This window comes from Rana temporaria, chromosome 8 (assembly GCF_905171775.1).
Source record: "Rana temporaria chromosome 8, aRanTem1.1, whole genome shotgun sequence".
Classification (NCBI taxonomy): domain Eukaryota; kingdom Metazoa; phylum Chordata; class Amphibia; order Anura; family Ranidae; genus Rana; species Rana temporaria.
In genome coordinates this window covers 92,235,122-92,262,044 of record NC_053496.1, presented here as the reverse complement: position 1 = coordinate 92,262,044, position 26,923 = coordinate 92,235,122, and the positions used below count along the sequence as shown (strand labels likewise).

General features: G+C 41.5%; 1 protein-coding gene across 1 annotated transcript in view; it reads left to right on the top strand.

Annotated features, from left to right (window-relative positions):
- The first annotated feature begins 428 nt into the window (after positions 1 to 428).
- The window catches only part of WASHC2C (WASH complex subunit 2C), a 78,564-nt gene continuing 52,069 nt past the window's right edge, over positions 429 to 26,923 (top strand). The window contains exons 1-13 of the mRNA XM_040322181.1: positions 429 to 666; positions 6,547 to 6,711; positions 7,733 to 7,798; positions 8,838 to 9,011; positions 10,805 to 10,898; positions 14,219 to 14,307; positions 14,511 to 14,558; positions 19,252 to 19,341; positions 21,060 to 21,147; positions 21,912 to 21,983; positions 24,307 to 24,416; positions 24,563 to 24,632; positions 24,756 to 24,815. Of these exons, the coding sequence (XP_040178115.1) occupies positions 556 to 666; positions 6,547 to 6,711; positions 7,733 to 7,798; positions 8,838 to 9,011; positions 10,805 to 10,898; positions 14,219 to 14,307; positions 14,511 to 14,558; positions 19,252 to 19,341; positions 21,060 to 21,147; positions 21,912 to 21,983; positions 24,307 to 24,416; positions 24,563 to 24,632; positions 24,756 to 24,815 (1,237 nt within the window). The 5' untranslated portion in view covers positions 429 to 555. The remainder of the gene's footprint in view (positions 667 to 6,546; positions 6,712 to 7,732; positions 7,799 to 8,837; positions 9,012 to 10,804; positions 10,899 to 14,218; positions 14,308 to 14,510; positions 14,559 to 19,251; positions 19,342 to 21,059; positions 21,148 to 21,911; positions 21,984 to 24,306; positions 24,417 to 24,562; positions 24,633 to 24,755; positions 24,816 to 26,923) is intronic.

Genomic DNA, 26,923 nt, shown 5'->3' with positions numbered 1-26,923 from the left:
AGTCGGCGTTACGATGTTCCTGAACATGGTTACACAGGCGCAATTGCTACTTGAATCTGGGCCACTGAGTCTGAAAAACAGGCAAGGTAATGGATAATGGCACCCAAGCGTGCGTTGCGCAAAGCTCACCGTAAACTTGTTCCCGCTACGGGGAAATGTGGGCAGGGCCTTAGTAAACCAGCCCCATATCTTCTTAAAAATAATTTTTATATAGTAGATATACTATATATTCGGATTGAGGATGTCAGGACACCTTGCATGCTGTTATTGTGATTCTACACACTGGTCGCCATATAACGTTGAGCACACTGACAGCACAAGCCCTCAGCTGTGCGCGGTGTCAGATATAAGCGGCGGGCACGCGCACAGGGGCGGGCTCAGTGTCAGCAGCCGCCTGCATTCAGCTTCCGGTGTTTTCTCCCAGTCCTATCACATGACGGAAGCAGGTCACATGATGCTGGTCAGCTGAGTTGCACCAACATGGTAGCTGTGTGAGAGTGTTGTGTAATGCGAGGCTGATCTGCTCCCTCGGAGCTGTCATTGTCGGTGACCGGGATGAACGGGCCTGTGAGCTGCACCGGGGAGGAGGCGGTGTGGGAGAGACCATGGAGCCTGGAGGAGATCAGGAGGAGCAGTCACAGCTGGTCACTGGGGGCCGATGCTGGGGTGAGTGCTGTGTGTCTGGACTACACCTCATCACTGCTCTCTAATCAGTCAGAAGAAAGACGTGTATATACAAATGTAACACATTCATAAAATAAACACTATCCAGTGAGGTCTGCAGAGCATTTCACCTGTGATCAGTGTATTCTGGGTGGAAGGCATTGTATACATCCCAGGTCAGTGGACCGCCAGCGCAGTGACATCACAGTTCTTTATCTGCTGGTCCCTCTGCATATAAAACCGCCGGCTGCTTAGCGTCTCATCTCTGGAGATATAAACGCTGATTAGCCAGAACATTAAAGTAGAACTATAGACAGAACTTTTTCGTTTTGGATAAAGCAAGGGAGGTTATAACACCTGTCAGATTTTTTTAAATTTTTTCCATCTGTGTCCCATTTTGGGGATTTCCAATCACTTCCTGTCCCAAAGCTAATCAAAGTGAATTCCTTAGGGCCCCCCAAGTTGCCAGAATCAGTGTCCCCATTGGAAGATTTCCCCTCTGACTTTTTTGGGGGACCACTCAATATTTGTGTTTTTACTTTCAATTAGAAGCGCACGATTCAGGGTAAATAATTTATTTATTTTTGCTTAGAATAAAGATCATGGGCCCAGATTCACAAAGGAGATACGACGGAGTATCTCAGATATGCCGTCGTATCTCTGAGTATCTATGCGACTGATTCATAGAATCAGTTACGCATAGATATCCCTAAGATCCGACAGATGTAATTGTTTTACACTGTCGGATCTTAGGATGCAGTACCACGGCCGCCGCTGGGGGGAGTTCGCGTCGTAAACCAGTGTCGGGTATGTAAATTAGGAGTTACGGCGATCCACGGCGGTTTTTCGGGAGCGCGCCTAATTTAAATGTTACCCCCCCCATTCGATTTGGACCGCCTTGCGCCGGACGTATTTAGGATACACCGCCGCAAGTTTCCAGGTAAGTGCATTGTGGATCGGGCACTAAAACTGAAAACTTGCGGCGGTGTAACGTAAACGGCTTACGTTACACGGGCGCAATTGTACCTGAATCTGACCCTAGATTCTCAGGATAACATCTTTCACATTATACAAAAAAAACTTTACCGTTTTATTAATTCACTGAAGTGTATTTTTTCCCCCAAAATTTTCATTTGAAAGAACACTGCGCAAATACAGTGTGACATAAAATATTGCAACCTACCGCTATTTTATTCTCTAGGGCAGTGATGGTGAACCTTGGCACCCCAGATGTTTTGGAACTACATTTCCCATGATGCTCATGCACGCTGCAGTGTTGGTGAGCATCATGGGAAATGTAGTTCCAGTTGCCTTTTGGTTATACTTGTAGGCCAAGTAAATAACAAAAAAAACGTAGATCTAAGGGAGTTTGGCACGGGCCAAACCATAATGTCTAGACAACTGTGTTCGTGCAACTCCAACACTGCAGCTCCTGTGGGATGTTCCCGGCTTGTAGTGGTCAGAACCCCTTCCAAAGGTGGTCTAAGAAAGGAGAGTCAGCATCAGGGTCATGGGCGGGCGAGGCTCTTTGATACCCATGAGAAGGGAGCGAAGGGTGGCTCGTTCAGTCCAATCCAATAGAAGAGCTACTGAAGCTCAAATTGCTGAAAAACTTAATTCTGGTTCCAATAGAAAGGTGTCAACACACAGTGCATCGCAATTTGTTGTGTATGGGGCCGCATAGCCACAGACTGGTCAGGGTGGCCTGTGTCCATAGCTAAAAGGGCCCACGATGGGCACATGAGCATCAGAGCTGGATGACGGAGCAATAGAAGAAGGTGGCCTGGTCTGATTAACACAACATGTTTTAGGTGTTATTCCAGATCTCGATCCAATCCAATCAAGCATCTGTGGGATGTGCTGGAAAATCAAATCTGATCCATAGAGGCCCCACCTCACAACTTAAAGAATCTGCTACTGATGGCTTGGTGCCAGATATCACAGCATACCTTCATACTCCTTTAGGACATACCACAATGTCACAAGAGATGAGCTTGAGTGTCCTCTGATCATACCTTTATCTAAACCTACACTTTACGCTATTTTCTAGTCCAGCTGCAGGTTAGGTCATTCTTCCTCCTGCACCACACATATACAGAGGCATGGGATTCTGGTGATTTCACTGCCCTTTTATGGACACCCTTTTGTCAATGACATTGGCTAAATATGGGCATGTGCCCATATAAGAGCACTGATATCACTAGCTTCCCTCCCCTTTGTATACTTGTGCTACAGGTCAGTAAACCCAGGACAGCAGCTGATTGAACTTAACCACTTAAGGACCGCCTCCTGCACATATACGTCGGCAGAATGGCACGGCTGGGCACAAGCACGTACAGGTACGTCCTCTTTAAGTGCCCAGCCGTGGAGCGCGCGCCCGCGACCCGGTCCGAAGCTCCGTGACCGCGGGACACGCGGACCCGATCACCGGAGCTGAAGAACGGGGAGAGCCGTGTGTAAACACAGCTTCCCCGTTCTTCACTGTGGCGCCGTCATTGATCGTGTGTTCCCTTTTATAGGGAAACACAATCAATGACGTCACACCTACAGCCACACACCCCTACAGTTAGAAATACAAATGAGGTCACACTTGACCCCTTCAGCGCCCCCTTGTGGTTACCTCCCAAACTGCAATTGTCATTTTCACAGTAAACAATGCATTTTTAATGCATTTTTTGCTGTGAAAATGACAATGGTCCCAAAAATGTGTCAAAATTGTCCGAAGTGTACCCCATAATGTCGCAGTCGCGGAAAAAATCGCTGATCGCCGCCATTAGTAGTAAAAAAAAAAAATTTTATAAAAATGCAATAAAACTCTCCCCTATTTTGTAAACGCTATAAATGTTTTCTTTTTTTTACCAAAAATAGGTAGAAGAATACGTATCGGCCTAAACTGAGGAAAACATTTTGTTTGGGAGCCACTTCGCACGACCGCGCAATTGTCAGTTAAATTGTCGCAGTGCCGAATCGCAAAAACTGGCCGGGTCCTTTAGCTGCCTAAAGGTCCAGGTCTTAAGTGGTTAAAGAGGAAGTAAACACTCACAATTTTTTTTTTTTTTTAAATAAACCCTTGCAAGAGAGGCAAAATGAGCTAGTATGCACAGCATACTAGCTCATTATGTGTCACTTACCTGAGATCGAAGCCCCCCAAAGTCCTCCTCGGTCCCATCCACCGCCGCCACCATGTCCCCTCGGAGCTTTCTTCCTGTTATCGCCGCTCCGGCGCTGTGATTGGCCGGAGCGGCGATGACGTCACTCCCGCGCAGGATCGGCAGATCCCTGCGCATGCGCGTAATTCCGGCAATATCACGGCATCTACAATTCACAACACCTGCACAGGCAGTGCGCCTGTGCCGTGGTAGACAACTGTGCATTCCTTTCTGCATATATCTCCTAAACCGTGTAGGTTTAGGAGATATTGCAAACACTTACAGGTAAGCCTTAATCTAGGCTTACCTGTAGGTAAAAGTGCTTTAGGAGGGTTTACAACCACTTTAAGAAGAGCTTGAGCTTTAATTTTAGATAGAGATGAGTTTGGAGGATGCCCAAGTTCAGCGTTAATTGTTACATGTGACCTCATGCACACTGGGAATTCAGCACCTGTGCATGAGATCCTGGCGTTTTCATGCAGGGAGAAGGCACAGGCGCCTCGCTGCCAGCAACTTGTAAACCTCTATGAGAGGCTGAAAGCTGTGGTACCAACTCTTATGGCATTGTAATTCCAGATGTCTGTGTTATTTCCACTTGTGCACTATCCAGCTGTAACAGCTATCAGCCTCTCGTAGGGTTTTACAGACTGCAGGCAGCATAACTGGATGGTGCGCCTGTGCCTTCTGCCTGCATGAAAACACTAGGATCTCATGCATGGGGTAAATGCCAAGTATACATGAGACCTATAGCACATAGTATATGAAATCGCCACAAAAATCTAGCGAGTAGCTTCCACTGGTCTTAAATCTAGCCACTAACCTGTTCCCGCCAGCTGTATGCCTATATGCTGTAGGTGGGCTTTACCACTAAGCCATCACATATATACCTCCATGAGGAATGGCTTTCCTGTGCTGAGAATGTACTTGCTGCATACTCCCAGCACAGTGACTAAACTGTCCAGGACCGTAAATGATTCCTTAGTGTACAAAAAATTGTGTATACCGTATTTTCCGGCGTATAAGACGACTTTCTGGATGCAAAAAAATGCATCCAAAGTCGGGGGTCGTCTTATACGCCGGGTACGGTCTCCGTGCTGCGAGAGTGTCAATGGTTTAAAAGACGCTCCTTCTCCTCAGTGTGTTCTGTGATAGACGGAACACAAAATTTCCCAGCAGCGCCTCTGTTCTGTGTTCCTCCTATCACAGATGCCTTCTCATCCTCGGACGAGATGAGAAGACGTCTGTGATAGGCGGAACACAGAACAGAGGCACTGCTGGGAAAATTTGTGTTCCGCCTAACACAGGACAGTCTGAGGAGAAGGCGCGTCTTTTAAATCATTGACGCGCGCAGCACGGAGACTGTCACCGCACCGCACCGCCTCGCCATGCCTGAAGTCTATCCAGAAAAAAAAGTGAGTGATGGCACTGTTTGCAGTGATTGCACTGGGGGCAAGCTCAGGCACAGAGAGGGGGCAAGCTCAGGCACAGAGAGGGGGCAAGCTCAGGCACAGAGAGGGGGCAAGCTCAGGCACAGTGAGGAATGTAATGTAATGGCACAGTGAGGAATGTAATGTAATGGCACAGTGAGATTTGAAAAAGCCTGTTTCTGTCAGCGGTTCTGGCTACCCCTCAGCTTCCAGAAAGACTAGTAAAAAGGGGATAGTCTTATACAGTGAGTATATCCCAAAACCAGCATTTTTCCTGGAAAATTAGGGGGTCGTCTTATACGCCCAGTCGTCTTATACGCCGGAAAATATGGTATATGTAGATACACAAAGTTTAAAGCGCTTCTATATACCCGATACCTCCATCCCTACAGCTGTGCATATAAATTCAAATGTCCAATATTTTCAGTGCATAAATTCCCATAATTTCCCTATATATCCAAACTAGTGTCTTCATCCACTCCAAATGGTATTATCAATCCACACCTGCATGCGAGTGGTTCCCACCACCGTTGCTTTTATGCGCTCACCTCACATAATGTGCCTAACACATACGCAATTGTGTCCCTATGAGCTTTTTTCCCATGGGATATACAGACAGATATGGTGCCCGCTTTTTTCCTGGAATCTCTCTCAGGTAGATCTACTTCTTCTTCTTTCCTTTAGTAAACACCCGGCGTCTGTCTGTATAAGAGACCTCTGGTCTCGCACTCTTTCGCTGTCAATATCGCGCCCCTGAGGAAGTCACGTGGGGTGTGACGTAACGCGCAGGAGGAGTCGGGTGACTCTGATGCAGCTGTACAGTGAGATTTCTTAGACGCTTTTACTTTGCTTGTATGTGCAATTCTTAAAAAATGCTTGGTATACATTATACTACACCATGAGAGGTTGTTCTATGGCTATTTGAGTATATTGCCAGCAAAGGGGACAGAGACCAGCGGTCTCTTAAACAAACCATTGTTTTTCTATGTGCCCTGTTTATGCCACAACCCTGGAGTGATGTGTGGAAAAATGTGGCACACTGGATGGCACCACATGTCACTGGGAAGCTGTGCAAAGACACAAATGCAGTGTCACTATTTGACACTTCAAATAAAGTTAATAAAAGAAAATCAAGCAGTGCGATTCACTGAAACACACAAACTGCTCCCTGCCAGAGCTCACGCTGACAGCTGCCTCTGCAGATGTACAGTTTTTTTTTTTTTTTTGTTTCTTTTTAATAAATGTCTTTATTTTTTGTGTGGTTACATTAAATGCAGCATTAACATGATATTTTTTTTATTTTTTAGCTCTTGAATTTTCTCAAGGAATTCTCCCAGCAAACTATATCAAGGACACATGAGATTGAGAAACAACTGGATGGTCTTGTCCGGGAAGTAAAAGCTACTGACTGCAGATTGCACAATGTCTTTAATGATTTCCTTATGCTGTCAAACACGCAGTTCATTGAAAATGTAAGTGCCATGCTCTGCCTCTTATGGAATTTGCAACATAGAAATTGCACACCACTTAATGGCAATATCCACATTTTGGAAACATTTTATAAATGCATCTACATCAAGAAAAGAGAGTCTTTATTAATGATTTTGCATTGGAGCCTGCGAAGCATTGCAACTACAATCGGTAGGTAGTGGGTGCAATACACAGGCTCCGGCAGGCTCTTCCAAACACCAGGTCTGTATAAAGTTACTGACCTTCGGTTATGGGGTGTGGAACAAGTAATATCACCAGACTTGTGATCCTTTGAGATCTACAAGTCCCCCTGCTGCGGTGGAAGATGGGACTTGTAGTCTTCTATTCACAGATCCCTGTGAATGGATCTTCAAATGGATGAGGTGGCTGTGTAGGTTGAACCATGGCAAATTCAAAAGATAAAGAAGAACCTGTGACTTATGAAGGTGGGGGGGCGTTTGAGGATGGGTAATGAAACCATATTATATGTTGCACACTAAATTTGGTTATAGCATGAAAAATGAGCACAAATTAGAACTTGGCCCTAAAGAGTGACATTTTTCTCTGCTTTATCTCGTCTATCTATCCATTATTCTAGTGGGTTCTATCAAAAAGGCCTTCTCTTTATAATTGTGACAGTGATGTTGCAAACGTATAACTTGTACAGCTACTAGTAGATCTCTAGGTGTGATCATTCAGTCAATAAGTATTGATTATTGTGTACAAATGGTATGCAAGCCTGTACTGCAAGCAAGTAGGCTGCTTCTTCCTTCTGTAAATGCTTATTGCCTGGCTGTCAACCTGATCCATTGACTTCAGTACTCTGAGACTTTGACCCAAAACAAATTGGCAGATAGGTCAGAGTGCACTCAGAACTCACTATCTTGCTGCATACTTGGTGCAGGTCAGAATTTAAGCCAGGCAACTAGCATTTTCAGAAAGGGGTCTACAGTGTCGAAGGACCTGCTCCCCTCAGTGCAAGGCTAACATGTCGTATATCCTCATGATATTTTTGTTTTGCAGCGAGTGTATGATGAAGAGGTTGAAGAACATATCGTGAAGCCTGAGCAAGGAGAGAAACATGAGCAAGTAGGTGGCATATGTTTTCATCTGTCAGTATATTGTAATCATCACTTCTGTTAGTGGACATCTCTCTATTATAACTGAACTCTGGGATATGCAAATGTCGTCTAATACAAAAATCATGTGTGTTCTTCCTTGTATTTTGGTGTGCTTTGTGTATTTCTTCAAGGTCTGTGCAGTAATCCAGGTGCTTCCTGTAATAGACAGATCTCTCTTTCTTTCTCTCTCTTTTTCTCTCTCTCCTTTTCTCTTTCTCTTTTTCTCTTTCTCTCTTTCTCTTTCTCTCTTTCTCTTTCTCTTTCTCTCTTTCTCTTTTTCTCTCTCTTTCTCTCTCTCTCTCTCTCTTTCTCTCTTTCTCTTTCTCTCTTTCTCTTTCTCTCTTTCTCTTTTTTTTTCTCTTTCTCTTTTTCTCTTTTTTTTCTCTCTCTCTCTTCAGCTTTAGGCCTCATGCACACTGGATGTTATAAAAATGCCAGTAGCTTTGCAGTGGGTTTTTCAATAGCGATTATTAGCGTTTTTATAGTGTTATTTATTATTTTCTATATATATTTATAAAAAAAAAAAAAAATTCAATGGATCAAAAACATTAAACGCTGGTGAGTGCCGTTTTTTAAGAGTTTATCAGCGTTGGAGCGTTTTTACAGCTGAAAAACTTCTCTCAGAACCCACTAGTGTCTTTTTTTTTTTTTTTTTTTTTAAACTTACTGTTCAAAAACGCCACTGCTCAAAACTGCTGATAACAGGTTATGTGTTGCATAGACACATAGGATAACATGATGGAGAGTTTATTGACTGTAGAAAAGAAGTCTACTGCCAAAAACAGCTGCTGTAAAAATGTCCAGTGTGCATGAGGCCTTAAAGTGGAAACGGTGTCTAAAGTGTGGGCACCGCTGTCATTCAACTAATCAAATACCAGAGCCTGTGTTGTCCACTGAGGCTCTCAGGCTGTTTTCCAAGCATATGACAGTATTTTCCTTTTTAAATACTTTTCCAATCATAGACATAAATTCTTTTCTCATATTTATCTAATTGTTTATGCCTTAAGGAGAGGACCAGAGAACAAAAGGAGGCAGAATTGATTCCGAAAATTCAGGAAGCTGTGAATTATGGATTACAAGTACTGGAAACTGCATTTGAACAGCTAGATATCAAAGCAGGAAATTCTGATTCTGAGGATGAAGAAGTAAATGAAAGGGTTGACCTTATTCTAGAGCCAAAGGTAAGTTAGGACTGTGATATTAAATATACAAGATTATCCAAATTGAAAAACTCCCCAGCAATCCAGGATAGAAAAAAAATAAATTTTTATATATATATATATATATATATATATATATATATATATATATATATATATATATATATATATATTATAATATTTTTCTTCTATCCTGGATTGATGCTGAGGAGTTTTTCAATTTGGATAATCTTGTTGGCTCACTACACCAAAAACTAGCCTTCTAATTCCCATTTAAATATTATATCTACATCCACAAGTATGTAATAAAATGATGTAGGGCTGCAACTAACGATTATTTTCATAATCGATTAGTTGGTCGATTATTGTTTCGATTAATCAGATAATAGCCTTAAAAAAGAAAAGAAATTACAATTTTTACATTTTTTTTGGGCCAATTTGTTGTTGGGCAGATTGCAAAACACAAATTGCCGCAAAAAAACATTACATGCTTTTCTGCAGCTTCTCCATTGAAGTATATTGAACCAAAAAAAACAAAATGGCATCGTTGTGTTAAAAAGTCCTTGCCCTTTCCAAATACGCAGCAGCTGACAAAAAATCATGGATGTGAACGTGTCCTATAGGAAAACATGTAAGTGAACTGTAGTGTGTTTCTGCAGAAAGCACCAAAAAACAGAGGTGTGACCCCGGCCTGAGATGTTTAGTAACATAATGGGGTTAAAAAAACAAAAAATAAGCACAAAAAGAGCAAATAATCGCTACTGTAAGGGGTTCATTTTTTTACTGTGGGGCAGTGAAAGTAATATTTACAGTAGCGATTTGTTTTTTTGTACTATAAAGGGTTAATTTTAGTTGTTTTAACCCCATTATGTTACTGGCCGATTAATCGATTATGGAAATTGTAATCGATTAATTTCATAATCGATTAGTTGTTTCGGCCCTAAAATGATGTACAATGATAGTCCCCTATCTTTCTGTATGACATTCATTCACCATACAAAAAAAATGTCATCAGAAATGATTCACCACCTTTAAACCAGGTACATTTATTCTCAAGACAGCATGTGTTCTAAATTCTACATAAAATTTTGCTCCAACTGGGTTTTCCACCACCGTTTTCAGAAGGGCTCACTTTCCCGATAGGATGGACCTAGGATTTTAAAGGTCAGGTGCATATTTTGATAAATATTTCCATATTTCTCAAATTAAAATTAAACATCTGGATAGAAATACCCAATTTCACAAAGCATCTCTTTTCCATCCTGATAAGTTGTTATATAACCCTCTGGTGTCTGCCACAAAGTGGCATTTGTGCAGGAGAAGTGAACTAATCTATAGTCGCTAGAAATCAGTTTTTTGTTTTAAAAGTGTCCTTTCACAGGGCCTTTGTCGGTTCAGTTCAGCAGGGGCTCCATAAACAGATCCCTTGCTGAATCAGAACTGATCAGGATGCCATTTTGACAGCAGATGTCTATAGACCTGCAATGGCTGTATGGGAAGTTGGATATAAATGGGCTTTTACATCAGGCTGCCTTCATGCCCATCATGTCCGAAAAAACAGAATTGGACAAACTCAGATGTAGTTTGATGTAAACAGAGACAAGTCCATTTACATCTGCCTGCCCATGGAGCTGCATGGCGCTTTTTGATCAGGTCCACCTGAAAAACGGACTGGAAAGCCTGCTTTAAAAGGGCCTTACTGTAATTAGATGAAAGTGGAAAAATGGTTGGTTGTTGCTTGGCTAAATTGAGTTAATATTACATGAAGGTACTCCTTACATGGTTTTACTGATTGGTATCCAATATTATTTCAGGATCTCTACATAGATCGGCCACTACCTTATTTAATTGGATCACAATCGTTCATGCAGCAAGAGGACGTTGGGCTTGGAGATCTTTCAAGTGAAGGTAATTTATAACTTTTAACAGGAGATTCACTTTGTTAATCTTTATGATGATTGGATGTATGAAATAATTGGTTTGCCATTCCACAAACAGAAAATCTGCATCAATCTATTCACTTTCAATGTAAAAAAAAAAAAAAAATGCCTTATGTTCTTTACACCCTGCAACAACGCTGTATCCTGGCCTAGGCCAACAAGGCCCAGGGCAGCACTTTGCAGGGGGGCAGCACGGAAATAGTCCCTGCCGGCTTGCGCTACACTGTTAGTGTAGCGCCAGTCTTATGGGGCGGACTGGGCAGAGATGCTAATTAATCTAGTGCCCCCATAAAGCATCTGCATTGCTTCCGGTATGCAGGCGGCCGGCCCGCCCATAGCCAAACAGGAAGTGAGAGGAAATCTATGCAAATTAATTTAGTGTCCTCACTTGATTTTTTTTAGGGCGGGTCTTAAACAGCAAGGGGTGTGTCCTTGACAGGAAGGGGTGGGTCATATTTAAATTAGGGATGCACGAGTTTAGTCAGGCCTAGGGCAACACAAAACCTAAACACACTACTGACCAGGGAAGTCTGTCATATTTCTTATCTTGTGTTAGGGCAGGATCCTGAGTCTGTTGGGACTCCTCTCCAACCCTTCTTTACTCTTTGGCCCTGTACACACGAGAGGATCTATCCGCTGGAATTTATCCGCGGACCGGTTTCAGCGGATAGATCTGCTGGTGTGTACAATCCAGCGGATGATTATCCACGAGTATTTTTCGGCCCGATGGATTTCCAGCGGATCAAAATTTCTTAACATGCTAACAAATCGATCCGCTGGAATCCAGTCCAACGGATTGATCCGCTGGTCTGTACAGACTCACCGGATCAATCCGTCCGAATCCATCCCTCGCATGCGTCGTAATGATTCGACGCATGCGTGGAAGTCCTTATATCACAGCAACGCGCACGTCGCCGCGTCAGCATCGCGGCGACGGCGCGACACGTCACTGCGGAGGGAATTCCGCGGGGATTTTGATCTCATGTGTACTAGGCCTTACCCTTCCCCTTTTCCCCACTACTAATTTTTTTTACTTCCTTTTGTTCTCCTACCCTAAACATTTTTATTTTTTTTCACTTTAAAGAGCTCCTTAGCCCCTTGAGACAACCTACTTGGCCTGCAGTCAACCAATTCTGGTACAAAGCTTGAACAGTTTGCCCCTTGGGAGTCTAAATTCCTTTTGTTGCTTTTTTTGTTATCTTTATTTTATAATCTGTTTTCCGCAGATGTTTATCCCCTGTGTGAGCTTTCCAGTTATTCGAATCTCCTCTTGAAAAATCAATACATTTATTGAATGCAAAAACATATATTTTTGGAACGGATAGACAAGAATCAAAAGTGATAGTTTTTAGAATTGTTTGGTGGATCCATATAACGCATCCTTGCTTTGAAAATAATTGGATTTCATTTTTAACTTTATCCTCAAAATTGGATGGAAATGATCAAAATGGTAGTGTAAATCAAAGATCTGATTGAGATGTTTGGCATGCGTTGGATTTCCAAGTGTACAGTCCTGGCCAAAAGTTTTGAGAATGACACCAATATTCATTTTCACAAAGTCTTCTGCCTCGGTTTTTATGATGGCAATTTGCATATACTCCAGAATATTATGACTTGGGATCAGATGAATTGCAATTAATTGATAAGTCCCTTTTAGCCATAAAAATGAACTTCATCCCAAAAGCAAAAACATTTCCACTGCATTTCAGCCCTGCCACAAAAGCCCTGGCTGACATGTCACTGATTCTTTTGTTAACACAGGTGTCAGTGTTGACGAGGTAAAGGCTGGAAATCACTCTCTAATCAGTGATGGCGAACCTTGGCACCCCAGATGTTTTGGAACTACATTTCCCATGATGCTCAACTTCACTGCAGAGTGCATGAGCATCATGGGAAATGTAGTTCAAAACATCTGGGGTTCCAAGGTTCGCCATCACTGCTCTAATGCATAGGAAAAATCACCATAGATGCATTATAGGGGTTGTAAAGGTTCAATTTAATTTTTTTTCTAAATGGCTTCCTTTATTTACCTTAATGCAGCCCTCCTTCACTTACCCCATCCTTCGAATTTTCTTTTAAAGTTCTTTATTTCTTCTGAGAAATTCTCACGTCCTTTTTCTTCTGTCTGTAACTCCACACAGTAATGTGAGGCTTTCTCCCTGGTGTGGAGTGTCACACTCGCCCCCTCCCTTGGACTACAGGAGAGTCAGGATGCCCACTAACACACAGCTCCTTTCTCTATCTGCAACATAGAGAGCGTCCTGACTCTCCTGTAGTCCAAGGTAGGCGGCAAGCACGACACTCCACACCAGGGAGAAAGCCTCGCATTAGGGTGGTGAGTTACAGACAGAAGAACAGGAAGTGAGCATTTTTGAGAAGAAATAAGGACATTTAAAAGCAAAATTGAAGGATGAGGTAAGTGAAGGAGGACTGCACTGAGGTAAAGGAAGCTATTTAGGAAAAAAATGTTTTACCTTTGCAACCCCTTTTAAGGTAAAAAAAAAACAGGAATTTTTACAACCCCTTTAACACTAATGAAATGCTTGTAACTATACTTCAGTATACCATGGTAATATCTGACCAATAAATCTAAAAACCCCTGAAGCAGCAGACTTTGCGAAAATTTATATTTGTGTCATTCCCAAAACTTTTGGCCACTGCTTCAATGTAATTTAACTGATGTTGTCGTGTGGTGTGTGCGTGTGTGTGTGTGTGTGTATGTGTGTGTGTTTTTTTTTTCTGTCCAGCATGTTGATTAAATCCTTTTCTTGGCAGATTAACTTATTCATGTACAGTACATTTCATCGGCTTTAAACTGATGTCAATGTAGAGTGCTGCTAGGTGTATAGTATATTTATTATGACACTATGGTCCCTGCTAGGGATAAAGGTTCATTTTTAAAGTATTAAATGGCTAAATTGTATAATTTTTTATTTTATTTTTTAAATGGAACACCTGAAAGTAAGGCCTTGTCAACTCGGGGTGTATAAATGCATACCCCTTGCAAGGGCCACGTTTACCCGCACAGGTGTTCGGTGCAGACATTCCCACTGATGTCATTTGGGACGCAATGGCTCCATGGACGCAATCATTGCTCCCAATATGACACCTGTGTGGGTGCATGTGTGTGTCCCTGAACATACACCATCTGGACCCTATGCCTACACAGATGGCATTTGGGGAGCAGCGGCTTGTAGTATTTCCCACAACATTACAGTATATGTCTATTCAAACACATGTATATGCTATTAAACTGTATGCATTAAAAAATGTTCTTTCTTTCAATAGAAGGCTCTGTGGATATTGACAGAGGAAGCGTTCTTGACAGTGAAGAGGAGGAGGAGGAGGAAGAAGAAGAAGAAAAAGATAACGAGGAGGTAAACATTTATATCTTTTAGTGACATCTATTTGTGCATCTGTAGTAGAACGGAAAGCTTCTTATCTTTTTTATATAGGGACCTACAAAGAAAATTCAATTTTATAGTTGGTTCTGTTGGCTTTTTTCTATTTTTTATAGTTTTATTATTTTAAATATTATTTTTATTCAGCTCCATTAAATGTTACCTATGTATGTTTACAGGAGTCCGATGAGGATTTTGGCAACAACTCTGAAGAGGAGAAGAAATTGGTAAGAATACTTATACCGTGAAGTGTAAAGGCATGATCTCTATACAGTGTAAACAAAAATTAAATAAATGCTGCACTACCAATCCTCAGATATAGGTATGTTGCCACATATTTAAAAAAAAAAAAAAAAAAAAGCCATCACAATTAATCAATAGATAAATGTGAAGTAAAATAATCAATTGGTGAAAAAATAGTCCAAAATTACAGTTGCAATAAAAAGTATGTGAACCCCTTTGGAATGTTATGGATTTCTGCACAAATTGGTCATAAAATGTGATCTGATCTTCATCTAAGTCACAACAATAGACAATCACAGTCTGCTTAACCACTAGTCCAACGGGCCTATTTTGGCACTTCTCTCCTTCATGTAAAAATCACATTTTTTTTTTTTGCTAGAAAATTTATCAGAACCCCCAAACATTATAATATATATATAATTTTTTTTTTTTTTTTAGCAGACACCCTAGGGAATAAAATGGCGGTCATTGCAACTTTTTTTTCTCGCACGGTATTTGTGGAATCATTTTTCAAACGCCTTTTTTTGGGGGGGGGAAAAAAACGGTTTCATGAATTTAAAAAATATCAAAAAAGTAAAGTTAGCCCAATTTTTTTGTATAATGTGAAAGATGATGTTACGCCCAGTAAATGGATACCTAACATGTCACGCTTTAAAATTGCACACACTCATGGAATGGTGCCAAACTTCGGTACTTAAAAATCTCCATAGGTGACGCTTTAACATTTTTTACAGGATACTATTTTCGAGTTACAGAGGTCTAGTCCTAGAATTGTTGCACACGCTCTAACGCACGCGACGATACCTCACATGTGGGGTTTGAACAGCGTTTACATATGTGGGCGGGACTTGCATGCGTGTTCGCTTCTGCATGCGAGATAACGGGGACAGGGGCGTTTTGAAAACATTTTTTTTTTTTTTTTTTTTTTACTTTTTTTGATCACTTTTATTCCTATTGAAAGGAATGTAAACATCCCTTGTAATAGGAATCAGTGTGACAGGTCCTCTTTATGGAGAGATGTGGGGTCAATAAGACCCCACATCTCTCCTCCAGGCTAACAAGCATGAAATCGGTGAAAAAAAAAATCACTGATCACATGCCAACAGCCGCGATTGCGGCTTTGTCTACTTCCGGGTACTGGGCGTGACGTCGTGCTCGGGCTCTCCGACGGTCATAGAGATCTGGTCACCAGTCATCTCCATGCTTTCCAGGCAGCGCCGACCGATTCGCTCTCCGGTCACCCGATGGCACGGGAGAGCCCGGAGAAGCACCGGATGGCGGCGGGAAGGGGGCGTCCCCTCCCGTTGCCTATAAGAACGATCAAGCGGCGGAGCCGCTTTTTGATCATTCTTATCGTGCACAGAATCGGCGGCTGAAGACGGTGATATCTGAATGATGCCTGTAGCTGTAAGCATAATTCAGATATCACCGCACAAAGTCGAGGACGTCATAAGACGTCCGCCCGTGGACAAGTGGTTAAACTAATAACACACAAAGAATTAAATGTTACAATGTTTTTATTGAACACACCATGTAAAAATTCACAGAGCAGGCGGAAAAAATATGTGAACCCTTAGACTAATGACATCTCCAAGAGCTAATTGGAGTGAGGTGTCAGCCAACTGGAGTCCAATCAATGAGATGAGATTGGAGGTGTTGGTTATAGCTGCCCTGCCATATAAAAAAAACACACACACTAGTTCTGGGTTTGCTTTTCACAAGAAGCATTGCCTGATGGGAATGATGCCTCGCACAAAAGCGCTCTCAGAAGACCTACGATTAAGAATTGTTGACTTGCATAATGCTGGAAAGGGTTATAAAAGTATCCCCAAAAGCCTTGCTGTTCATCAGTCCCCACAGTAAGACAAATTGTCTATAAATTGAGAAAGTTCAGCACTGCTGCTACTTTCCCTAGGAGTGGCCATCCAAGTTGTCTTATTGACCCTGCATCTCTCCATAAAGAGGACCTGTCACACACCATTCCTATTACAAGGGATGTTTACATCCCTTGTAATAGGAATAAAAGTGATCAAAAAAAAGTGTAACTTTTTTTTAAACGCCCCTGTCCCCGTTAGAGCAAGAGCAACAATTCTAGCACTAAACCTCCTCTGTAACTCTAAACTGGTAACCTGTAAACCATTTCAAACATCGCCTATGGAGATTTTTAAGTACCGAAGTTTGGCGCCATTCCATGTGTGCGCAATTTTAAAGCGTGACATGTTGGGTATCTATTTACTTGGCGTAACATGATCTTTCATATTTTACCCAAAAAGTTGGGCTAACTTTACAGGTTTTTTTTCTTTTTCTTTTTTTTTTAATTCATGAAACCATTTTTTTTTTCCCCAAAAAAAAATTATTGCGCAAATATCGTGCAAGATAAAAAGTTGCAATGACCGTCATTTTATTCCCTAGGGTGTCTGCTAAAAAAACATATATAATGTTTGGGGGTTCTGAGTAATTTTCTAGCAAAAGAATGATTATTTGTACATGTAGGAGAGAAGTGCCAGAATAGGCCCGGTATGGAAGTGGTTAAGGGAAGGCACGTGATGCAACGTGTAGGGCAGAGCCTGAAGGAGCGTGGACCGGAAGTGTTGTCATACCAGTAAGAATGACACCCTTATTAATGCCTGGTGTCTTTTTATGGTTGTAAGCAGCATTTCTAGCCAAATAAAGTGGTTTCTGTACATATTACACTATTGGGCCATCCTGTTAGTTTTCACATGGTGTATGAGCATCACACCGTGTGTGGGTAAGACACTCTTAAACCCCATTACTTAGCAGAAACATCTAAGTGGATGATTGTACCCTAGTGAGTGGGAGGCCACACTACAGATGCATCAAGGACCCTGATATGAAACACTAATGTGAGAGAACCAAGCTAGATATCATTATCATGCGTGTATATCGCACAATTAACGTGAGGGCACTTAAAGTGCTTTTCTATCCTCTTCCTCCTTCCTACTTCCTTCCTTCTTCCAATTTTTTTTCCTGCATCAGTAGAACCTTCCAGTTAAAATGATTTCCTGATCCCTGAGTGGACTGGAAGTTGGTGAGTTTTAGAAATATGCGTATACTAAGGAATTGCTGTTAGTCTAAAATGAAGGCTTATTCTGGTGTAATTGCATTGCTGAAAAGTAGCACATAATGAATTCAGAAAAAGGAATAATACAGTTTCATCAAACTGCCTCACATTTATTAACCGCTTCCATACACGGCTTTTATACACACCTCCATACCAGGCCTATTCTGGCACTTCTCTCCTACATGTACAAATCATTATTTTTTTTGCTAGAAAATTACGCAGAACCCCCAAACATTATATATGTTTTTTTACCAGACACCCTAGGGAATAAAACAACCGTCATTGAAACGTTTTATCTTGCACGGTATTTACGCAATAATTTTTCAAACGCCATTTTTTTGGAAAAAAATTGTTTCATGAATTAAAAAAATAACAAAACAGTAAAGTTAGCCCAATTTTTTTGTAAAATATGAAAGATGATGTTACACCGAGTAAATAGATACCTAACATGTCACGCTTTAAAATTGCGCACACTCATGGAATGGCGCCAAACTTCGGTACTTAAAAATCTCCATAGGCAACGCTTTGAATTTTTTTACAGGTTACCAGTTTAGATTTACAGAGGAGATCTAGTGCTAGAATTGTTGCTGGCACTCTAACGCACGCGGCGATACCTCACATATGTGGTTTAAACGGCGTTTACATATGTCGGCGGGACTTGCGTGTGCTTCTGCGCGCAAGCTACTGGGGACAGGGGCGTTAAAAAAATTTTTTTTTTTTTACATATTTATTTATTTTTTTACACTTTTCTTCTTTTTTTTATTTTTTATTATCACTTTTATTCCTATTACAAGGAATGTAAACATCCCTTGTAATAGGAATGTGTGTGACAGGTACTCTTTATGGAGAGATGCGGGGTCAATAAGACCCCACATCTCTCCTCCAGGCTGGAAAGCATGAAATCGGTGAAAAAAAATTCACCGATCTCATGCTTACTGTTGCTTAGCAGCCGCAATTGCGGCTTTGTTTACTTACGGGGACCCGGGCGTGCCGTCATCACATCGCGCCCGGGTCCTCCGACGGTCATAGAGATGACTGGTGACCATCTGGTCACCAGTCATCTCTATGCTGCCTGCCAGCGCCGGACGATTCGTTCTCCGGGCCCCCGATGGCACGGGAGAGCCCGAAGAAGCACCGGATGGCGGCGGGAGGGGGGGGATGTCCCCTCCCGCCACCTGTAAGAACGATCTAGCGGCTGAACCACTGTTTTGATCATTCTTACGTTGTGCAGAATCGCCGGCACAAGAGAAGGATATCTGAATGATGCCTCTAGCTGCAGGCATCATTCAGACATCCACCCGCAAAGCCCAGGACGTCATATGACGTCCACCCGGATCGTTAGAGGTCCGTTGTGGACGTCATTTTACAATGGGCCGGGCGGGAAGTGGTTAAACATATATTTTTAGTCTCTCTTGTCCCTCAGCAGCCAGTGTGATCAAAATCTGTACTGGAAAATATCACTAAAGTATGTGTTGGACTATGTGATTCATTGCTGAAGGGAAGCACAGACAGTTATTTTTTGCAGTACTTTAATAAAGGAGGTCCATCATTTTTGCATTATATTGAACACATCATAACTTTTTCCTTTTCACCAGCGTACAGCCCTCAGTGATGAGGATGAAGATAATGGCTCAGATCTGTTTGGAGAATCCGACAAAGAGGATGAGGAAGAGCATGATAAATCTGTAAGATATGCAAGCTTTTTAAATTTTTTAATTTTTTTCCTGTCTTGATGTTTGTATGTTCATTGATATACTGAGATAAGCACATATACTGTTACTTTAGTACCATCATTGATCTTAAAGGGGTTGTAAAGGTACAATATTTTATTTTTTCCCTAAATATCTTCCTTTACCTTAGTGCAGTTCTCCTTCACTTACCTCATCCTTCCATTTTGCTTTTAAATGTCCTTATTTCTTCTGAGAAATCCTCACTTCCTGTTCTTCTGTCTGTAACTCCACACAGTAATGCGAGGCTTTTTCCCTGGTGTGGAGTGTCATGCTCGCCCCCTCCCTTGGACTACAGGAGAGTCAGGACGCTCTCTACGTTGCAGATAAAGGAGCTGTGTGTTAGTGGGTGTCCTGACTCTCCTGTAGTCCAAGGGAGGGGGCGAGCATGACACTCCACACCAGGGAAAAAGCCTCGCATTACTGTGTGTAGTTACAGACAGAAGAACAGGAAGTGAGGATTTCTCAGAAGAGATAAGGACATTTAAAAGCAAAATTGGAAGGATGATGTAAGTGAAGGAGGACTGCACTAAGGTTAAAGGAAGCTATTTAGGGAAAAATGGTTTTACCTTTACAACCCCTTTAATCCTTACCTGTAGTTACTTTAGTTATTACACTGCCCTCTGGTCTAAATGGCAGGTACCAGCATGTATCTTAATTGGCCTGAAATCTATGTCATTACATTTTATATAAAATGTATAATTTTTGTATATGTTTACACACGCACTGCAGAAAAAATATGTATTTTAAGAGAGACATAGAGGACGCTATTATCGAACGTTTACTACTGAAAATGCTACCCAGACTGCCCAGCTGTCATGCCAACCCTTTTGCTTGGGACAATTGCGCAGATAAGAATTACTGACTTGTGTCACAGTCTCCTCCTGATTTCATACCTGTTCCAGACTGGTAACTCGAAGAATCGATGCCAGTGGGTCAGCATAACAAGCAGGTGACTTGGCCTTCCAGAAGGTCAGCAATGGCAGCTTCTCACTGAATGTTTGCTTTAAGGGGTCATTAAGCCTTCTCTGATGTACTGCTTTGAGATAACATGCTCATTACTGCTGTATACCTTTTAAGGCAAATTATGTGCATTCATTTTGAATTGCACCCCATCGCATTAAGTCACCTCAGCTCTGTTGCACAGGGAATGCAGTGCAACACAACGCATATGGTAATGCGCTGCCATGTGTTGTGATATTCTGCATCAGAAACCATGCTGCATGTCCATTCTGGTGTGTTGGTAGCTCGTTAAAAATAACTGGGCTGTCCTAATGTAATGCACGTTATTGATAAAACGATGCACCAATCTGACATCTAGCTCACCTATGACAATTGCTGGGACAAACCCTGTATGGTGTGTTGCTGCTTTAGCGCTTATTGAAAATCTCCCATTAGTTTCCTGTTGTGATTTACTTTTTTTTATGTTGGAACCTGGTGAGCATACTAATTTAAACTTTGCTACAGTCCACTGTGTTATAGTACCATTTATTGAGTTGCATCGCAATGACCGTACTATCCTAAATACACAAGCTTTTTTGGGTGAAATTGGGTAATGATAGGGTATTGTCTTCACTGGTACTAGTTCCTATAAAGTACACAGTGTGGTGTTCTGGGTAAAATGCAATCCGCATAGGAAGTAGCATCAATGCTGAGTATTTGTGTTTATCCCCCAGGCAAAGACTAGAACGAAATCTTTTGCTGATGAACTGGCTGCCCGGATACAAGCGGAGATTCCAAAAAGACTGGAGGCAGATGAGTCATGTGAGTACAGTTCTGTCGTTTATTAAGGCATTCTAGGAATGACGGGGAAAACATTCCCATTATAATAGGTTCTGGTATAAGGCAGTGCGAAATATAACCACTTTTAGACAATTGCAGATTTACTGCACATCGCTTATTATAGTCTCATTAACTTTAACTTGCATTTGTTCTATGACCTGTTCAGACATTTTTTTAAAACCATTTATTGCACAATAGATATAACAGAATTACAAATGCATTTCAGAGAACAATGTATGCAAGGAGATGTACATTCTATAGTATCAAAATGATGTACATATTGTGTATAATAAACATAATTCTAAAAAAAAAAAAAATAGAAACCCAATAACTGGCTGTCCTGTGTTTTGCATAAATAAGTAAGCTGAGGTAAGATAAAGATTCTCCATACAAGCTAAATCCTCTCACAACACTTAGGATAAGGGAACACTACCTCCTTTTAGTGCTCAGGGTACAATCAGAGTTTCACCATATGTCCCAAAGTGAGCGCGGGAAAGGCAGAGCAGAGAGTCGGTAACTGACAGTCCTATCTAAAGCGGAGGGGAGAACTGAGCGATCAGCTGCGTTTGATTGCTCATTTCTCACTGCAGAAGTGGCAGGGGACTGATGCTGCATCCACCTAGGTGAGTATAAGGTTTTTTTTTTGTCTGTTTTTGTTAACCCCATGCTTCTTGTTTAGTGGGTCTAATATGCTTTCTGTGTGTGTTGTGTTTTTTTTTTTTTTTTTTTTTTTTTTTTTTTTTTAGCTATATCGTCGTCAGAAGTCAAAACCAAGAAAGAAAAAGAGAAAAAAGAAGTTAGAAATCTTCCTTCTGATGGTAGGGGCTTTCTGTGTATTATAGGATGGACACCAAATATGCATAATTCAGTTTATTAAAGATTAATGCCTAACTGCAGGTTTTAGTGAACTTTAAATAGATTGTGTGGACTAAGCTGGTCCAAATGAACTATTTTCTTCACCAACAGGTGCACCCACTGGGAGCGCTGTATACTGGTGCATAGCGCTGTAAATTGTATGTAGCAGATGCTATCTTTCACCAAAGGGATGAGAGAACTTCCCATCCTGTTCCTGTAAAATAGAGTTGGGCTGAGCGCTACTCGGTCATTCACCCTGCCTCCCACCCCGTCTCTCCACCTCAGCCAATCAGTGGATGCCTTGTATTGGTTCATAACATACAAAGCTTGCTTCCTTCCTGTGAATGGCTGAGCAGTGGTCAGCACGCCTTGATTTTGTTCCCGGGAACAGGACGGGAAGTTCCCGTTCCACTGCTGGTAAACGGCACTGTATACTCAAGCTACATACAGTTTATACAGCGCTGAACGCGAGCACACGTGTTAGGGAAAGAAATACATTTGTTTGGACCAACTTTGTCTAAATTTTAACCTGGAATTAAGCTTTAAAGCGGGGATATACAATTAGTGGACCTCCAGCTGTTGCAAAACTACAAGTCCCATCATGCCTCTGGGTGTCATGCTTGTGGTTGTCAGTCTCCATATGTCTTATGGGACTTGTAGTCCTGCAACAGCTGGAAGTGCGCTAATTGCATGTCTCTGCTTTAAAGAACCAATATTGCAAAAACATTTGCTTTTGAGATATGTACCGTATGTACATATGAATACACTTGAATTGCACCTGTATTAAAAGATAAGTTCACCTTTCTACAAAAAATAAAAAAATTAAATTTTTGATAGTAAAAAAATTAAAATGTATTATTTTTGGTTGTAGGAACCTGTTAAGCATTGCACCAACAATCGGCAGATCACTGATGCTATGCAGGTCTCCTGCATCTGCTTGCCTGTACATCCCGATACTCGCTGACAGGGAGACCCAATGAACTATCGCAGCTCTCCACAACACTGTGGTAGTTCATTGAGAAACTACACGCCAACAGCTATTAAGGAGCTGTGTGTATGAATGGCACAGCTGTGTGGGTGGAGCCCCGCACAGCCGCGCTGTTTTCAAACAGTGACAGCTAGTATGGGGAGCTTCTCCCTATACTGCTGCCACAGGGAGAGGGGGGCAGGATGTAACATGTTCCCAAAGGTGAACTTCCCCTTTAACCCTATACATTTACTGATTATTTTTATTTATTTTTTTATGTGAAAAAAGTGATCTTTAAGAAAGTGTTGCCATAGTTACTTCTGTTTCCTGCTATGCTCTGGTAATTTTTAATACATTCAGTAGGTAATTGTAACTCTTATTTCAGGTCCACAGACAATGATGAGTGAAGAAAATAATATTCTGTATATACTCGAGTACAAGCCAAGTTTTTCAGACCTTTTTTTTTAAGGCTTAAAATACCCCCCTCTGCTTATACTCGAGTCAGTGTACCTGAAATTGACGGGCTGCGGGCGTCCATTGTTTAAAAGTCGCGGTCTCCTCCTGGTCCCTTCCGTGATGGGCGTTTCTCAGCAGACACAGTTCCACCTATCGCGAACGTTCTCTCATCTTCGGACAGCAGACACTGTGTTCAGTGTTCCGCCAATCACAAACGTGCTCTTGTCCAAGGATGAAAGGACGTCTGTGATTGGCAGAACACTGAACACAGTGTCTGTTGGTAAACGGAGTCCCAGGATGAGAGAACGTTCGTGATAGGTGGGACTGTGCCTGCTGAGAAACGCCTATCACAGAAGGGACAGGAGGAGTCTGCGACTTTTATTCAATGAATGGACTCAGCCCGCAGCCTGTCAATTTCAGGTACACCGACTCGGGCACAGTGAAGCTGCAAATGGGCATTGTTGACCCTCTTTTCCGCTTACAGTAGCTGCTGCATTGCTCACCCTAGGCTTGTACTCGAGACAATACATGTTTTCCCATTTTTTTTTTTTTTTATTATTTTTTTTTGTGGTAAAACTAGGTACTTTGGCTTATACTCAGGCCGGCTTATACTCGAGTGTGTGTAATGTAATATATGTGTGTGTGTGTGAGTGTGTGAGCTCTATATTTTTTTTCCCCTAACTGTATAGAATTACTGTCATATTAAAGATTGAAGTTCACTTAAAATAAATAATTAAATACATCTCATTTTGACTGGGACATCCACATCTGTTTTGTGAGAGATGTGGTTCAGCTCCATCGCTTAATACAACATGCAGTAATCCGCTTTCTTCTTCTCTTTTATACTTTACATGTGATTCTAGATGAAGATGACTACATGTTCAAACCACCCAAACTTACTGATGAAGACTTCTTTGGCAATAAAGGAGGGCTCTTTAGTGGAGGAAAAGGGCTTTTTGATGATGATGAAGAGGTTGGTAAAGTTGCATGAACTTTTTACAGCATAAAAAAAAAAAATCTCCATATTCTAATAATCAACATAAATTTTTAAATTGGATACATTTTAATACCTCATAAATGAGATTGGCTATTTTTAAAATATTGCTTATGTACCCTCAGGGCGATCTTTTCTCTGATCTCCAGACTAAAGAAAGCAAGCCAACAGAGCCAGCACCTGTTGCCAAACCTGGTAGGGATATCTGTTTTGAGAATTACATTGTCGTTGTTCAACTACAAGAAATTTTTTGGATGTTTCTTATTAGGAAATATGTTTTATTTTTTTCAGTTGTAAAGCATTGTTTTTGTTTTCTAGAAACCTTGCCATCTGACGTGAAAAAGAAGCCACCATATGGAGGAGTTTCCCTTTTTCCAGGTAAGGGAGACAGCGGAGTTGTAGAGTTTGTCCAAAAATAGATTGGATATTTCACAGGTGAATTCACGGTACTTGCGGCGGTCCCCGTGGCTGTTCCGAGCGATCCGGGATGAGGGGGCGGCGGTTCGTTTTTGTCCGCCCCCTCCAGATCTCTCTAGGTAGCTAGTTTTTTTTTTGAGGTTCGCCGCCATGTTTTTATAGCGTTAGAAATTTTATGGGGGTACTTAACACTATAAAAACATGGCGGCGAACCTCAAATAAAAAACTAGCTACCTAGCGGCACGAGCAACACTAATACAGCGATCAGAAAAACGATTGCTTAGTGACGCTGGCAAAAGGGGAGTGAAAGGGTTAACTAGGGGGTGATCAAGGGGTTAAAACCTTTATTGGGGGGTAGGGGGCTACCCTGGACCTAACACTTTAAACCCCTTGATCACCCCCTAGTTAACCCTTTCACCCCCCTTTTGCCAGCGTCACTAAGCGATCGTTTTTCTGATCGCTGTATTGGTGTCGCTCGTGCCGCTAGGTAGCTAGTTATTTTTTGAGGTTCGCCCGCCAGGTTTTTATAGCGTTGGGTACCCCCATCCATTTTCTAATAAAGGTTTTAACCCCTGATTGCCCCTAAAAATAACCCTTTTACCCCCTATTACCAGCGTCACTAAGCGATCGTTTTTCTGATCGCTGTATTAGTGTCGCTGGTGCCGCTAGGTAGCTAGTTGGTGCCAGTAACGCTTACACCCACGCGCAAAGCATACTCCCCCCATATGTGGAATTACACCCCAAAATACATTCTGCTGCTTCTCCTGAGTACGGAGATACCACATGTGTGGGACTTTTTGGGAGCCTAGCCGCGTACGGGACCCCAAAAACCAATCACCGCCTTCAAGATTTGTGTGAGTGAAATCAAAAATTTATGTCCTTAGAAATCTAAAAAGTCCCACACATGTGGTATCCCCGTACTCAGGAGAAGCAGCAGAATGTATTTTGGGGTGTAATTCCACATATAACCATGGCATGTGTGAGCAATATATCATTTAGTGACAACTTTGTGCAAAAAAAAATCAGTTTGTCATATTGCCGCAACTTGTGTCAAAATATAAAATATTCCATGGACTCGACATCCCTCTCAGCAAATAGCTTGGGGTGTCTACTTTCCAAAATGGGGTCATTTGGGGGGGTTTTGTGCTATTTTGGCATTTTATGGCCTTCGAAACTGATAGGTAGTGAGGAGTGAAATCAAAAATTTGCGCCCTTAGAAAGCCTGAAGGCGGTGCTTGGTTTTTGGGGCCCCGTACGCAGCTAGGCTCCCAAAAAGTCCCACACATGTGGTATCCCCGTACTCAGGAGAAGCAGCAGAATGTATTTTGGGGTGCAATTCCACATATAACCATGGCATGTGTGAGCAATATCATTTAGTGACAACTTTTTGTAAAAAAATTTTTTTTTTTTTTTTTGTCATTATTCAATCACTTGGGACAAAAAAAAAAATATTCAATGGACTCAATATGCCTTTCAGCAGTTTCCTTGGGGTGTCTACTTTCCAAAATGGGGTCATTTGGGGTTTTTTTTTTACTGCCCTGCCATTTTAGCACCTCAAGAAATGAGATAGGCAGTCATAAAATAAAAGCTGTGTAAATTCCAGAAAATGTACCCTAGTTTGTAGACGCTATATTTTTTTGCGAAAACCAATAAATATACGCTTATTGCGATTTTTTTTTTTTTTTTTTTTTTTTTTTTTACTAAAGACATGTGGCTGAATACATTTTGGCCTAAATGTTTGACTAAAATTTAGTTTATTTGATATTTTTTACTTTTTGTTATAAGAAAAATCATTTTTTTTCAAAATTTTCGGTCTTTTTCCGTTTATATCGCAAAAAATAAAAATCGCATAGGCAATCAAATACCATCAAAAGAAAGCTCTATTTGTGGGAAGAAAAGGATGCAAGTTTCGTTTCGGTACAACATTGCATGACCGCGCAATTACCAGTTAAAGCAGCAACAGTAAGAGACAGAAAAATGCATTTCAAAAATGTTATAAATTGATTTGCATTTTAATGAGTGAAAGAAGTATTTGACCCCTTTGCAAAACATGACTTGGTACTTGGTGG